Raw genomic sequence first — 14,080 nt, 5'->3', positions numbered from 1 at the left:
TAGTGATCGATCTCTGCTCCCCTCCACAGCATGTCTTTTTCCTGGTTCTCTCCCTCAGCCCCAACCAGTCCCAGCAGAAGACTGCCCCTCCCTGAGCCTGGTTCTGCTGGAGGTTTCTTCCTGTTAAAAGGGAGTTTTTCCTTCCCACTGTAGCCAAGTGCTTGCTCACAGGGGGTCGTTTTGACCGTTGGGGTTTTACATAATTATTGTATGGCCTTGCCTTACAATATAAAGCGCCTTGGGGCAACTGTTTGTTGTGATTTGGCGCTATATAAAAAATTGATTGATTGATTGACGCCTTCAAGATTTTGGAATATAGAGCGCTATAAATAGGTGGTCCACCAAGGAGACCTCATGGAAGAGGACAGATAGCTCAGGAGGTATGCCAGCATTTCAGTTTACTGCGCAATTCATAGCACAGTGTAGTCAGCCATTGTTGTTAACAGATCTGCCAGGTTAGCCGGTATTAATGACACCAGTTGATAACCCCCCCCAAAAAAACTGACAAACCCAAAATAAAGTAGCAACAAATCTCAACATAAAAGACGCAAGTCCTATATACCGTGCATACAGAAAGTATTCACAGCGCTACGTTTTTTCCACATTTGTTTATGTTACATCCTTATTCCAAAATGGATGAAATTATTTTTTTTCCTTAAAATTCTACACACAATACCCCATAATGAGATTTTGCAAATTTATTAAAAATAAAAAACTAAGAAATCACGTGTACATAAGTATTCACACCCTTTGCCAGGAAGCTAAAAATGAGCTCAGGTGCATCCTGTTTCCACTGATCATCGTTGAGATGTTTCTACAGCTGAATTGGAGTCTACCTGACGTAAAGTCAGTTGATTAGACATGACTTGGAAAGGCACACTCCTGTCTCCATATAAGGTCCCACAGTTGACAGTGCATGTCAGAGTACAAACCAAGCATGAAGTTGAAGGAATTGTCTGTAGACCTCAGAGACAGGATTATCTCGAGGCACAAACCTAGAGAAGGGTACACAAACATTTCTGTTGCTTTGAAGGTCCCAGTGAGCACAGTGGCCACCATCATCTGTAAATGGAAGAAGTTTGGATCTACTAGGACTCTTTCTAGAGCTGGCTGCATGTCTAAGCTGAGCAATTGGGGGAGAAGGACCTTACTCAGGGAGGTGACTGAGAACACGATGGTCACTTTGTCAGAGCTCCAGCATTTCTCTGTGGAGAGAGGAGAACCTTCCAGAAGGACAACCATTTCTGCAGCAGTCCACCAATCAGGTCTGATAGAGTGATAGATGATAGAGTGGCCAGATGGAAGCCATATCTTAGTAAAAGCCACATGGCAGCCTGCTTGGAGTTTGCCAAAAGGCACCTGAAGGGCTGTCAGACCATGAGAAATAAAATTCTGTCCTCTGATAAAGACATGGATGACCATGATACAGACATAAAGACATGGATGCCCTCTAATTTCCTGCTTTTAAATTCAGATAAAACTGAAGTTATTGTACTTGGCCCCACAAATCTTAGAAACATGGTGTCTAACCAGATCCTTACTCTGGATGGCATTACCCTGACCTCTAGTAATACTGTGAGAAATCTTGGAGTCATTTTTGATCAGGATATGTCCTTGAATGCGCATATTAAGCAAATATGTAGGACTGCTTTTTACATTTGCGCAATATCTCTAAAATTAGAAAGGTCTTGTCTCAGAGTGATGCTGAAAAACTAATTCATGCATTTATTTCCTCTAGGCTGGACTATTGTAATTCATTATTATCAGGTTGTCCTAAAAGTTCCCTGAAAAGCCTTCAGTTAATTCAAAATGCTGCAGCTAGAGTACTGATGGGGACTAGAAGGAGAGAGCATATTTCACCCATGTTGGCCTCTCTTCATTGGCTTCCTGTTAATTATAGAATAGAATTTAAAATTATTCTTCTTACTTATAAGGTTTGAATAATCAGGTCCCATCTTATCTTAGGGACCTCTTAGTACCATATCACCCCAATAGAGCACTTCGCTCTCAGACTGCAGGCTTACTTGTAGTTCCTAGGGTTTTTAAGAGTAGATTGGGAGGCAGAGCCTTCAGCTTTCAGGCTCCTCTCCTGTGGAACCAGCTCCCAATTCGGGTCAGGGAGACAGACACCCTCTCTACTTTTAAGATTAGGCTTAAAACTTTCCTTTTTGCTAAAGCTTATAGTTAGGGCTGGATCAGGTGACCCTGAACCATCCCTTAGTTATGCTGCTATAGACTTAGACTGCTGGGGGGTTTCCATGATGCACTGTTGCTTTCTCTTTTTGCTCTGTATGCACCACTCTGCATTTAATCATTAGTGATTGATCTCTGCTGTCTTCCACAGCATGTCTTTTTCCTGATTCTCTCTCCTCAGCCCCAACCAGTCCCAGCAGAAAGGGAGTTTTTCCTTCCCACTGTTGCCAAGTGCTTGCTCATAGGGGGTTGTTTTGACCGTTGGGGTTTTTCTGTAATTATTGTATGGCTTTTGCCTTGCAATATAAAGCGCCTTGGGGCAACTGTTGTTGTGATTTGGCGCTATATAAATAAAATTGATTTGATTTGATAAGACAAAGATTGAACTCTTTGGCGTGAATGCCAGACTCATGTTTGGAGGAAACCAGGCACCATCCCTACAGTGAAGCATGGTGGTGGCAGCATAATGCTGTGGGGATGTTTTTCAGCGACAGGAACGAAGAGACTAGTCAGGATTGAGGGAAAGATGAATGCAGCAATGTACAGAGACATCCTGGATGAAAACCTGCTCCAGAGCGCTCTTGACCTCGGACCCTCATCTTTCAGCAGGACGACGACCCTAAGCACACAGCCAAGATATCAAAGGAGTGGCTTCAGGACAACTCCGTGAATGTCCTTGAGTGACCCAGCCAGAGCCCAGACTTGAAGCCGATTCAGCATCTCTGGAGAGATCTGAAAATGGCTGTGCACCCACACTCTGATGGAGCTTGTATTTTTTGTATTTGAAATGGCATAAACTAATTAAAATGTGTGAAATACCAAGTGTTCCAATACTTTGGAGGGGCACTGTGTGTATAATATATATATTACACACACACACACACACACACACACACATACACAGTGAGGAAAATAAGTATTTGAACGCCCTGTGATTTTGCAAGTTCTCCCACTTAGAAATCATGGAGGGGTCTGAAATTTTCATTTTAGGTGCATGTCCACTGTGAGAGACATAATCTAAAAAAAGAAAAAAATCCGGAAATCACAATGTATGATTTTTTTAATAATTTATTTGTATGCTACTGCTGCAAATAAGTGTTTCAACACCTGTGAAAATCAATGTTAATATTTGGTACTGTAGCCTTTGTTTGCAATTACAGAGGTCAAACATTTCCTGTAGTTTTTCACCAGGTTTGCACACACTGCAGCAGGGATTTTGGTCCACTCTTCCATACAGATCTTCTCCAAATCTTTCAGGTTTGGAGTTTCAGCTCCCTCCAAAGATTTTCTATTGAGTTCAGGTCTGGAGACTGGCCAGCCACTCCAAGACCTTGAAATGCTTCTTACGGAGCCCCTCCTTAGTTGCCCTGGCTGTGTGTTTGGGGTCATTGTCATGCTGGAAGACCCAGCCATGACCCATCTTCAATGCTCTTACTGAGGGAAGGAGGTTGTTTGCCAAAATTTTGCAATACATGACCCCATACATCCTTCCTTCAATACGGTGCAGTCATCCTGTCCCCTTTGCAGAAGAACACCCCCAGAATATGATGTTTCCACCCCCATGCTTCACGGTTGGGATGGTTTTCTTGGGGTTGTTCTCATCCTCTAAACATGGTAAGTGGAGTTGATTCCAAAAAGCTCTATTCTGGTCTCATCTGACCACATGACCTTCTCCCATGCCTCCTCTGGATCATCCAGACGGTCACTGGTGAACTTCAAATGGGCCTGGACATGTGCTGGCTTGAGAAGGGGGCTCTGTCTTCCCTGCAGGATTTTAAACCGTGACAGCATCATGTGTTACTAATGTAATCTTTGTGACTGTGGTCCCAGCTCTCTTCAGGTCATTGACCAGGTCCTCCTGTGTAGTTCTGAGCTTTCTCAGAATCATCCTTACCCCACAAAGAGAGATCTTGCATGGAATCCCAGACCGAGGGAGATTGACAGTCATCTTGTGTTTCTTCCACTTTCTAATAAATAATCGTAACAGTTGTCTTCTACCAAGCTGTCTGTTGTCCTGTAGTCCATCCCAGCCTTGTGCAGGTCTACAGTTTTGTCCCTGGTGTCCTTAGACAGCTCTTTAGTCTTGGCCATGGTGGACAGGTTGGAGTGTGATTGATTGAGTGTGTGAACAGGTGTCTTTTATACAGGTAACAACTTCAAAAAGGTGCAATTAATACATGTAAAGATTGCAGAATAAGAGGGCTTCTTAAAGAAAAATTAACAGGTCTGTGTGAGCCAGAATTCTTGCTGGTTGGTAGGGGATCAAATACTTATTTGCAGCAGTAACATACAAATAAATTATTAAAAAAGTCATACATTGTGATTTCTGGATTTTTTTTTTTTAGATTATGTCTCTCACAGTGGACATGCACCTAAGAAGAAAATTTCAGAGTTCTCCATGATTTCTAAGTGGGAGAACTTGCAAAATCGCAGGGTTTTCAAATACTTATGACCCCAGAGTATGACTGAAACACACCATGACCTTCAGTTCTTTTAGTCTGTTGGAGGAAACCCAAGCAGATGCGAATGGACATGGGCACAGATTCTGTCAGGTCGGGCGGCTGCTCGGCACCCAGAGTGGGTGGACCCGCAATGCAAACTCCCAGGCTAGGCTTTGGTGGAAGAGAAATCATGGTCTTTATTCCAGGCTTGATTTCGGTACACATGTGGTCAGTCAGTGCAGTAGATGTGCTAGCAGGATTAGGCAGAGACGCAGTCATAAACGAGCAGGGTTCAGAGGCACGAGCAAACACCGACATCTGGGATGAGGCAAGAGGCATGGTCGAAGAATACAGAGCAGGATTCGGAACACGGCAGAACAAAAACTCAGGACTGTGAAGGGTGCTGGAAAGTGTACAAAGACAATAATCTGGCAAAGGTGTAGTGACTGGGAGATTAAATAAACAGGCATTAACAAGGTGCACATGAGGAGAAGGATCTAGAAAAGGGGGCGTGGCTTCTGGCCAAAGAGTATGGATGGGACAAGATAGTGAGGAAGGGAAGCGCAAGTGGAGTGATGTAATAGACAAGAGCGGAAGTGAATGAAAACACAAAACAGACATAAACAATAGGGATGTGAATCGTACAACAACTCACGATTCAATTCAATTCCGATTCTTGGGGTGACGATTCATTTCAGAATCGTTTTTCGATTCAAAGAGCTCTGAGAAATGGTTATATTACTTAAAAATGTTTATGTTTAAGAAAATGCAGCTTTACAAGGTTAATCAATTGATTCTAGATGTAAATTTACTTATCTGCTTTGCTCATTCGGAGTTGGCTGGCAGTTTAGCGAAGCGCTGGTCAGTAGTCGGCAGATACCGCTGCTCCGGTCTTTTAGCTCCGGGTGATAGCGTAGCATGTGGGCTTGCGGATTTGAAGTGTTTCCGAAGTACTTGACTTTCATTTTGCAGATTTTGCACACTGCATAAATCATGTCAAGCTCCTTCTTACGCAGCAAATAATAAAATCCAAAATGCGCCCAAACATTTGCCTTCAGCAGAGACGGTGCTGGCTGAATTAGCTCTTCGTCTGCCATGCTAAGCTGCAGCCACTGAACTCTGCAGCTCATGAGTGTTTGAAGCACGACGGACCACCCCCCTCGCGGGACGCTGTAGTACGGAAGCCGTTGCCTGACAAACAGTACACGCAGCGAGTAAGTAAGAAAATGTTAAAAAAAAAATGCTTTTTAAAAATCGATTCTTGGACATTTTGGATCAATTCAGAATCATAATAAATATTGCGATTCGGACGTGAATCGATTTTTTTCCGACACCCCTATAAACAAGGTGAGAGACAAAGACATGGGGCGGGTACAGTGATGTGAAGTGAGAACATGATCAGATACGAGTGAGGGATGAAGACAAAATGGCAGGTGCAGGACATGGAGTGAGACAGAGGTCTATGAACAGAACGTAAGAATTAATCAGAGAATAATGAGAAAATAAACCCAAGGACAAAACGAGACTGGAACTGACCAAGAAAACAAAATGGCTAAACAAACTATAAATAAAACAGAGACTCCGTGATTAACAGAACCCGACACTAAAGCACAACAGATAATATAATAAATGAGAAGTAAAAAATAAACAAGTGATAAACAATGAAAACACAAACTGGCTGAACAAAAGAACGGAGCTGACCATGGCTAAAGTATTAAAAGTAACAAAGAAACAAAGTGACAAAGCAAAATAGAACAGAATACACACATGATAAATAACTAATAAAACAGAGCTGGGGCAGATGGTGAGTAAAATAAGGAGGAAAAAAATAGAATCAAAGCCCAGAGCCGGCCAAAATCGTGACAGATTCAAATAAGGCAATATACGTCTACGAGGGCTCTGTGCTAGCCACTGCCCCATCATATCACTCTCGTAGCTGACACTGAAGCTGTTTTTTTTGTTGTTGTTTTTGCTGAATTTATTACCCAGTTCCAGAAGATTTTAAATCATTTCAACCGAGAGTTGCACTGTGACTTGACCTTTTACATTATTTTGTACCATGAGGACACATTGGCATGTCTTACAACAGATTGAGATGGTGAGCCTGCTTCAGACCTCTACCTCTCTGCATGTGGTCATTAGGATTAGAAAAGCAATTCAAGTGAGCTGCAAACTTGCGGAAGTGTGTTAGTCTCAGGGAGCAGGCATAAATGCTTAATCAAGACCATTGGAAGCTTGGCTCCATTCGTTAGCGGGGGTGTTATCTCTGGAGCAGGAGCGGCAGATAGCTGCTGATCTTCACAGTCAACGCTAACGTAATGCTTCAGTTCACATCATCACAACAGGGGGTGTTCTCTCAGTGTGTTCATCTTTTAAAAATTTCTATCTAACTTGTGTTTTTTGTTGTTTTTGTGAGAAGAGTCACAGGCTGGAATGACGAGGGGAACAACTAGTGGAGTGGAGTAGGAGATAATTTAGGCCTTTTGTCGTGATTAAATTCTAATCTAATAAATTTGTGACTCTGTAGAAGAAAAAAATGTGTTTAAGGTACATTTACTGATATAAATGACAATGCAGGAAACAGAATATGATTAGGAAATTAATTAAAATGTTCATAAATGAGAAAAGACCTCATGAAATGTGAAACTAATCAGCTTGTAGGATTTTAGTTTTTTTTTATCTGAAAAAGCAGCATTTTTGTTCAGTGTTTCTGTCAGTAATCATACCAAATTAAACATTACAGGAAACAACTACTGTATAAATCAAGATGCCTCCCCCCAAAAAAACCCTCCCTCAATACAGTCAGTTCAGAGAGCTTTATCCTTTTGCTTTCTGTTGCATCATAATGTTTTTGTCCATTAATTGCTCCTATGAATATTTGCATGTAGCTATTAACTTGTAACTACAACCCCAATTCCAATGAAGTTGGGACGTTGTATAAAATATAAATAAATGAGGAAATGTTCAAACTGATAAACTTTATTGTTCTTGTGCAAATATTTGCTCATTTTGGAATGGATGCCTGCAACACGTTTCAAAAAAGCTGGGACAGTGGTATGTTTACCACTGTGTTACATCACCTTTCCTTCTAACAACACTCAGTAAGCATTTGGGAACTGAGGACACCCATGATTGGGTATAAAAGGAACATCCCCAAAAGTCTCAGCTGTTCACAAGCAAAGATGGGGGGAGGATCACCACTTTGTGAACAACTGCATGAAAAAATAGTCCAACAGTTTAAAAACAATGTTTCTCAATGTTCAATTGCAAGGAATTTAGGGATTCCATCATCTACAGTCCATAATATAATCAGAAAATTCAGAGAATCTGGAGGACTTTCTACACGTAAACAGCAAGGCCGACAACCAATATTGAATGCCTGTGACCTTCGATCCCTCAAGCGGCACTGCATTAAAAACCAACATCATTGTGGAAAGGATCTTACCGCGTGGGCTCAGGAACACTTTAGAAATCCATTGTCAGTTAACACAGTTTGTTGCTACATCTACAAGTGCAAGTTAAAACTCTATCATGCAAAGTGAAAGCCATACATCAACAACATCCAGAAACGCCGCCGCCATCTCTGGGCCTGAGCTCATTTGAAATGGACAGACGCAAAGTGGAAAAGTGTGCTGTGGTTTGATGAGTCCACATTTCATATTGTTTTTGGAAATCATGGACGTCGTGTCCTCTGGACAAAAGAGGAAAAAGACCATCCAGATTGTTACCAGCACTAAGTTGAAAAGCCAGCATCTGAGATGGTATGGGGGTGTGTTAGTGCCCATGGCATGGGCAACTTACACATCTGTGATGGTTTGGGAGTGTGTTAGTGCCCATGGCATGGGAAACTTACACATCTATGAAGGTACAGTCAATGCTGAAAGGTACATCCAGGTTTTGGAGCAACACATGGTGCCATCCAAGCAACGTCTTTTTCAGGGATGTCCCTGCTTATTTCAGCAAGACAATGCTAAGCCACATTCTGCACATGTTACAACAGCTTGGCTTCGTAGTAAAAGAGTGCGGGTACTAGACTGGCTTGCCTGAAGTCCAAACCTGTCGCCTATTGAAAATGAGTGGCGCATTATGAAGCGCAAAATATGACAACGGAGACCCCGGACTGTTGAACAACTGAAGGAATACATCAAGCAAGAATGGGAAAGAATTCCACCTACAAAGCTTCAAAAATTTGTGTCCTCAGTTCCCAAACGCTTATTGAGTGTTGTTAGAAGGAAAGGTGATGTAACACAGTGGTAAACATACCACTGTCCCAGCTTTTTTGAAATGCGTTGCAGGCATCCATTTCAAAATAAGCAAATATTTTGCACAAAAACAAAGTTTATCAGTTTGAACATTAAATACGAGGTCTGTCCATAAAGTATCGTACCTTTTTAATTTTTTTTAAACTATATGGATTTGATTCATATGTTTTCATGTCAGACAAGCTTGAACCCTTGTGCGCATGCGTGAGTTTTTCCACGCCTGTCGGTGACGTCATTCGCCTGTGAGCACGCCTTGTGGAAGGAGTGGTCCCGCCCCGTCATCGGATTTTCATTGTCTGGAAATGGCGGAATGATTTGGGGGTTTTTTTCCATCAGAATTTTTTCAGAAGCTGTTAGAGACTGGCACCTGGAAACTATTTGAAAAATTTATCTGGCTTTCGGTGAAAATTTTACGGGCTTCACAGAGAATAAGGTCTGTTAGTACAGCTTTATGGACCCCTTTAAGGACGCTCAGCGCGCCGCGCTCCGAGCTGCGACGACACGGCACAAGCCACCGGACCATTTCTGAGCTGATGGCTCTGTGGATACGAGACCGTCGTGTGCTCTTTCTCTGGTTATCACAAGAGCTGGACATCAGCCATTTTCCGGCAGATTTCACTTTTAACAAGAGATTTTGTCATGGAAAGCCGCGCGGAGGCTTCGTGCGTAAAGACCCATTCGCTTTGGAAGCGAGACAAAGGAACACCTCCGTTTTGGCGTGTCAGAGGACAAGTTTGGACATGTCTATCTCGGCTTTCAATGCTTACCAGTCCAGTAAGTATCAGTAAAGTTGTGGAGAGCTGGACATGTCCAAACTTGTCCTCTGACATGCCAAAACGGAGGTGTTCCTTTGTCTCGCTTCCAAAGCGAATCGGTCGTGACGCGCGAAGCCTCCGCGAGGCTTTCCATGACAAAATCTCTTGTTAAAAGTGAAATCTGCCAGAAAATGGCTGATGTCCAGCTCTTGTGATAACCAGAGAAAGAGCACATGACGGTCTCGTATCCACAGAGCCATCAGCTCAGAAATGGTCTGGTGGCTTGTGCCGTTTCGTCGCAGCTCGGAGCACGGCGCGCTGAGCGTCCTTAAAGGGGTCCATAAAGCTGTACTAACAGATCTTATTCTCTGTGAAGCCCGTAAAATTTTCACCGAAAGCCAGATAAATTTTTCAAATAGTTTCCAGGTGCCAGTCTCTAACAGCTTCTGAAAAAATTCTGATGGAAAAAAACCCCAAATCATTCCGCCATTTCTAGACAATGAAAATCCGACGACGGGGCGGGACCACTCCTTCCACAAGGCGTGCTCACAGGCGAATGACGTCCCGACAGGCGTGGAAAAACCTCACGCATGCGCACAAAGGTTTCAAGCTTGTCTGACGTGAAAACATATGAATCAAATCCATATAGTTAAAAAAAAAATAATAAGGTACGATACTTTATGGACAGACCTCGTATCTTGTCTTTGTGGTGTATTCAATTGAATATAGGTTGAAGAGGATTTGCAAATCATTGTATTCTGTTTTTATTTACATTTTACACAACATCCCAACTTCACTGGAATTGGGGTTGTAAAAATCGACCAGCTGGGAAATCAACTGGAAGCAAAAGGTTTCATGGGAATTTAAAAAGTTGTCTGCCACATTGAAGAAAGTGCCATCAAAAACTGTGAGATGCACATTTTTTTCCCTTTCTGTAAATGGATGTCCAGATCCATTGCACAGAAGATACATTAAAGACTCTGTTTTTGTTTTAAGCCTTTTTGCTACTGTACTTTGAAGCTGTGACTGGTGAAGCAAAATTTGATGAATAAAAAAAATAAAATCTCTTCAATCACACCTACTGAAGCTTTTAACTCCTTCAGGGTTGGAGGACAAGTCAGTCTCCTTTTGCATAGGCTTACTTAGGTTTTGAGTGTGGTCGGATTTCTGTGACTTGAAATGCTCTTTTCATGTCTTAATTGTAAGTAAGTAAAGTTTATTTGTATAGCATCTTTCAGGATAAAATCACAAAGTGCTTTACAGCGAAGAAAAACAAAATAGAAACAGAAGTTAAAACAGCAGTAACATGAAAATATAACACCATTCTAAAATACCCTCAGCTGTATGAGCATTGTTTTGAGCAAAGTATGTGTGTGTGTGTGTGTGTGTGTGTGTGTGTGTATATAATTATACATTGATTGTTATTTACATTAATTATTCGGATCCTATTGTCTTATGTACAATTTGTACATGTTCAATCAAGCCCCTATTACATGATAATTTCATCAGGAGCACAATGGAAATAAATGTTTATGCTTTATTGTGTTATCAGTGTATCATTGATGAATCCACCTCCCTATGTTTATATTGATGTTGCAGAATAAACTCAATCAATCAATCAGTCATAAACAATATTTTATTTACATTTTAGCGGCATCTGCAAGAGCGCGTGTGTGCGCATACATGAGCTTGAGACAAGAGCGGAAGTTAGCTTTGAGTTTGCGGAAGTTAGCATGCACGCTGACGGCCGCAAGATGTCTTGTAAATGACCCCAGAGGTGTTATTGGGTTACAAAAACAGCATTTTGAGTTTTAGAGGTGTTTATTTCATGCTAGATTTTACATAATATATGACAGAGGTTATACTTACATACAAACAAAGTGCAGTTAGCAGCTAGCTAGACCAGGCAGTCAGTGACATCACCCACTAACGTCCACGACATGTCTTGTAAATTGCTCCAGAGGTGTTATCGGGTGGCAAAAACAGCGTTTTCAGTTTTAGAACTGTCCATTTCTCCCTAGTTTTTACGTAATGTATGAAAAACATGTTATAATTACACATTTGCATGATTCATAGTGTAAAAATGGGAACAGAATGTGACTTTTAAACCTCTTAAAAAAGGTCGAGGTTAGCCATCTTTGAACTTGTCTAAGGTCTGTGTCACAAGAATGTTCTCTCTGAATTTGAAGACTGGATAGGACTGGACTTATGCTGAGCACAGACAGACAGACGGACGGACAGACAGACGCAAAGCCTTCGCAATACCCGATGGCCATATTTGATGGCCTTGGGTAAAAATGTTTTAATACTTTTAAGAAATGGCACATCTTTGATAGTTTTAGCACAATTTCACAGCACTTCCAAAAGATTGACTTTATACAAATGTTGACAAGCAATGACTGAACCTTAGGCAATGCTATTAGGGTAAACGTTGGTTTCTTTTTTAAAAACTTAAAATGACTTAATCTAGCACCTTCAATTCATTATTTCACCATCTGCAATTAACATGCATAAAACTTTTTCTGATGAAGAGAAATAAATAAATAAATAATTTTGTCATCATGTCTTGCACATTTAACAAAATATTCATTTACATTTTTAGCGCATGGTGTTTGGGACCTGGCGTATATCACAAATGTCTATGTAATATCACACACTGGCGTTGATGCCTGGGCCCACTGCTAGCACAGTATAATCAGGAGTAAGGTATGCTCCACATTCCCAGAAATCCTTAATCAGTGGTTCATTTGTTCAGTCTAGCATCTTTTTTCCTTCCCTCTGGTTTTAGAATATTTTCTGCAGCTTGTGGTGTTGAATATTAATATGCACCTGATCACACCTTTTTTCCTCCGTCTTGTTTTTGCAGCGTCTCACCCTGCTGCACGTGAACAGCAACCAGTGTTTGGACATGCCTTCTGAGGAGGACAGGATGGTCCCCATGTTGAGAGACTGCAACGGCAGCCGCTCCCAGCAGTGGCTGCTACGCAACATGACCCTGAGCATCTGAGGCGGTACCCAGCCCATCGTCCACCCCCGTCGCTCTGTCCTCATCTCAACCAGTCCCGGCTCTCCAGGTGGCTCTTATCATGTGTCTTTTTTTCTAACAGCCTGGCCCACGTGTCTGTGGGATTGTCGGCAGCTGCTCCTCCTTTGTGGAGGTGCCAGAGACGACATCTCATGCGTGATAGAAGCTGCACCTGCCATTTGGTAAAAGCGACAAACCATAGCAGCAATGACCTCCTCATTGTGTTTGGACAGTGGGAGTGATTTATAAGGATTTATGTCTTCTGTCGATGGAAAACATTGACGTCAGCAGCACTCTCACTGTGCCGGCCAGCTGCTAGTCACTGTGCTAATTAAAATGGCTACTTGGCTGCTAGACAAACCAGCAAAAAAAAAGAAGAGCATCTGTGATGAGGATATTTGAATGCACATTTCTGTGAGAGCGTGCACAGTAAATGTACTTCCTTGCGCAGCGCATCAGTGCCAGATACAGTTTTCAAGTGAGACTCTACTTTTTATTTCACACCACTGCATATCCTCATCCCATATCTGTGTCGGAGTTACATTCCAGTCATGGAAATATGATTATCATGGATGATTTATCAAGATGTCAGGAGAAAAAACAAGCTGAAATTAAATACAAGAATGCAGCAAAAATGCTTTACATTTTTTTTACTATTTTTTTTAATACAGTTATTTTAATGTCATGCAACTGTACTTGTCTGTGGATCAGCCACAAAATTTAGCCTCTTGTTCAGGCTGAGCAAACTTTTTCATGAAGTTTGAAGGCAGTTGGTTAATTGGTAAACTGCTCTATCTCACATTTATCACCTCTTTATTCAGGGCTGCCGTGGCTTCATTAACAGAAGAGGTTCCCCTTTTGTTCTTATGTTTTGAGATGATACTACTTACAAGCCAACAGATGTGGATGTATTATTGTGTACAATCCCAAATCAGAAAAGGCTGAGACTGTATGGAAAATGCGTATAAAAACAGTGATGTTTTTCTGATTTATTTTGACTTCTATTTTATTGCAGACAGTATGAACCTAAACAATTTAATCTTTTGTGTGGTCAGCATCCATCCCTGAATTTAAGGCCTGCAACACATTCCAAATGTTGTTCCAAATGTTGGGATAACATATACCACTTTTTGGTTCCCAGTGGAGAAGGGAAGACAAGGCGATTGGGAGATGTCGTGTCTGTAAGTGTTAGCCTACACAGCTAACCGGAGTAGCTGCGTTCTCTTGCCTGCAAAACCTCTTTGACACGCTTGAGCTCCGGGTCATAAACAGACCGCAACACATGTCCACTTTCCCTCCACATCGTCACTTTTTTCTTTGCATTTTCACTTTGTGTATAATTTGCCCAAAACAGAGAAAATGCTGTGTATTTTCCCTGGACATAGTGAAACTACATCATATGTG

The 14,080-nt window shown here is 41.7% G+C and overlaps 1 protein-coding gene across 2 annotated transcripts in view; it reads left to right on the top strand.

The window, feature by feature from the left end:
• Positions 1–13,318, top strand: part of galnt13 (UDP-N-acetyl-alpha-D-galactosamine:polypeptide N-acetylgalactosaminyltransferase 13) — a 143,712-nt gene extending 130,394 nt beyond the window's left edge. For both annotated transcript variants that reach the window (XM_034186351.1, XM_034186350.1), the window contains one exon: positions 12,518–13,318. In XM_034186351.1, the coding sequence (XP_034042242.1) occupies positions 12,518–12,658 (141 nt within the window). In that variant the 3' untranslated portion in view covers positions 12,659–13,318. The remainder of the gene's footprint in view (positions 1–12,517) is intronic.
• The last annotated feature ends 762 nt before the right edge of the window (positions 13,319–14,080 follow it).

The sequence above is a fragment of the Thalassophryne amazonica genome, chromosome 14 (genome assembly GCF_902500255.1).
Source record: "Thalassophryne amazonica chromosome 14, fThaAma1.1, whole genome shotgun sequence".
In the NCBI taxonomy this organism is placed as follows: domain Eukaryota; kingdom Metazoa; phylum Chordata; class Actinopteri; order Batrachoidiformes; family Batrachoididae; genus Thalassophryne; species Thalassophryne amazonica.
This window is presented reverse-complemented; position numbering and strand designations above follow the sequence as displayed.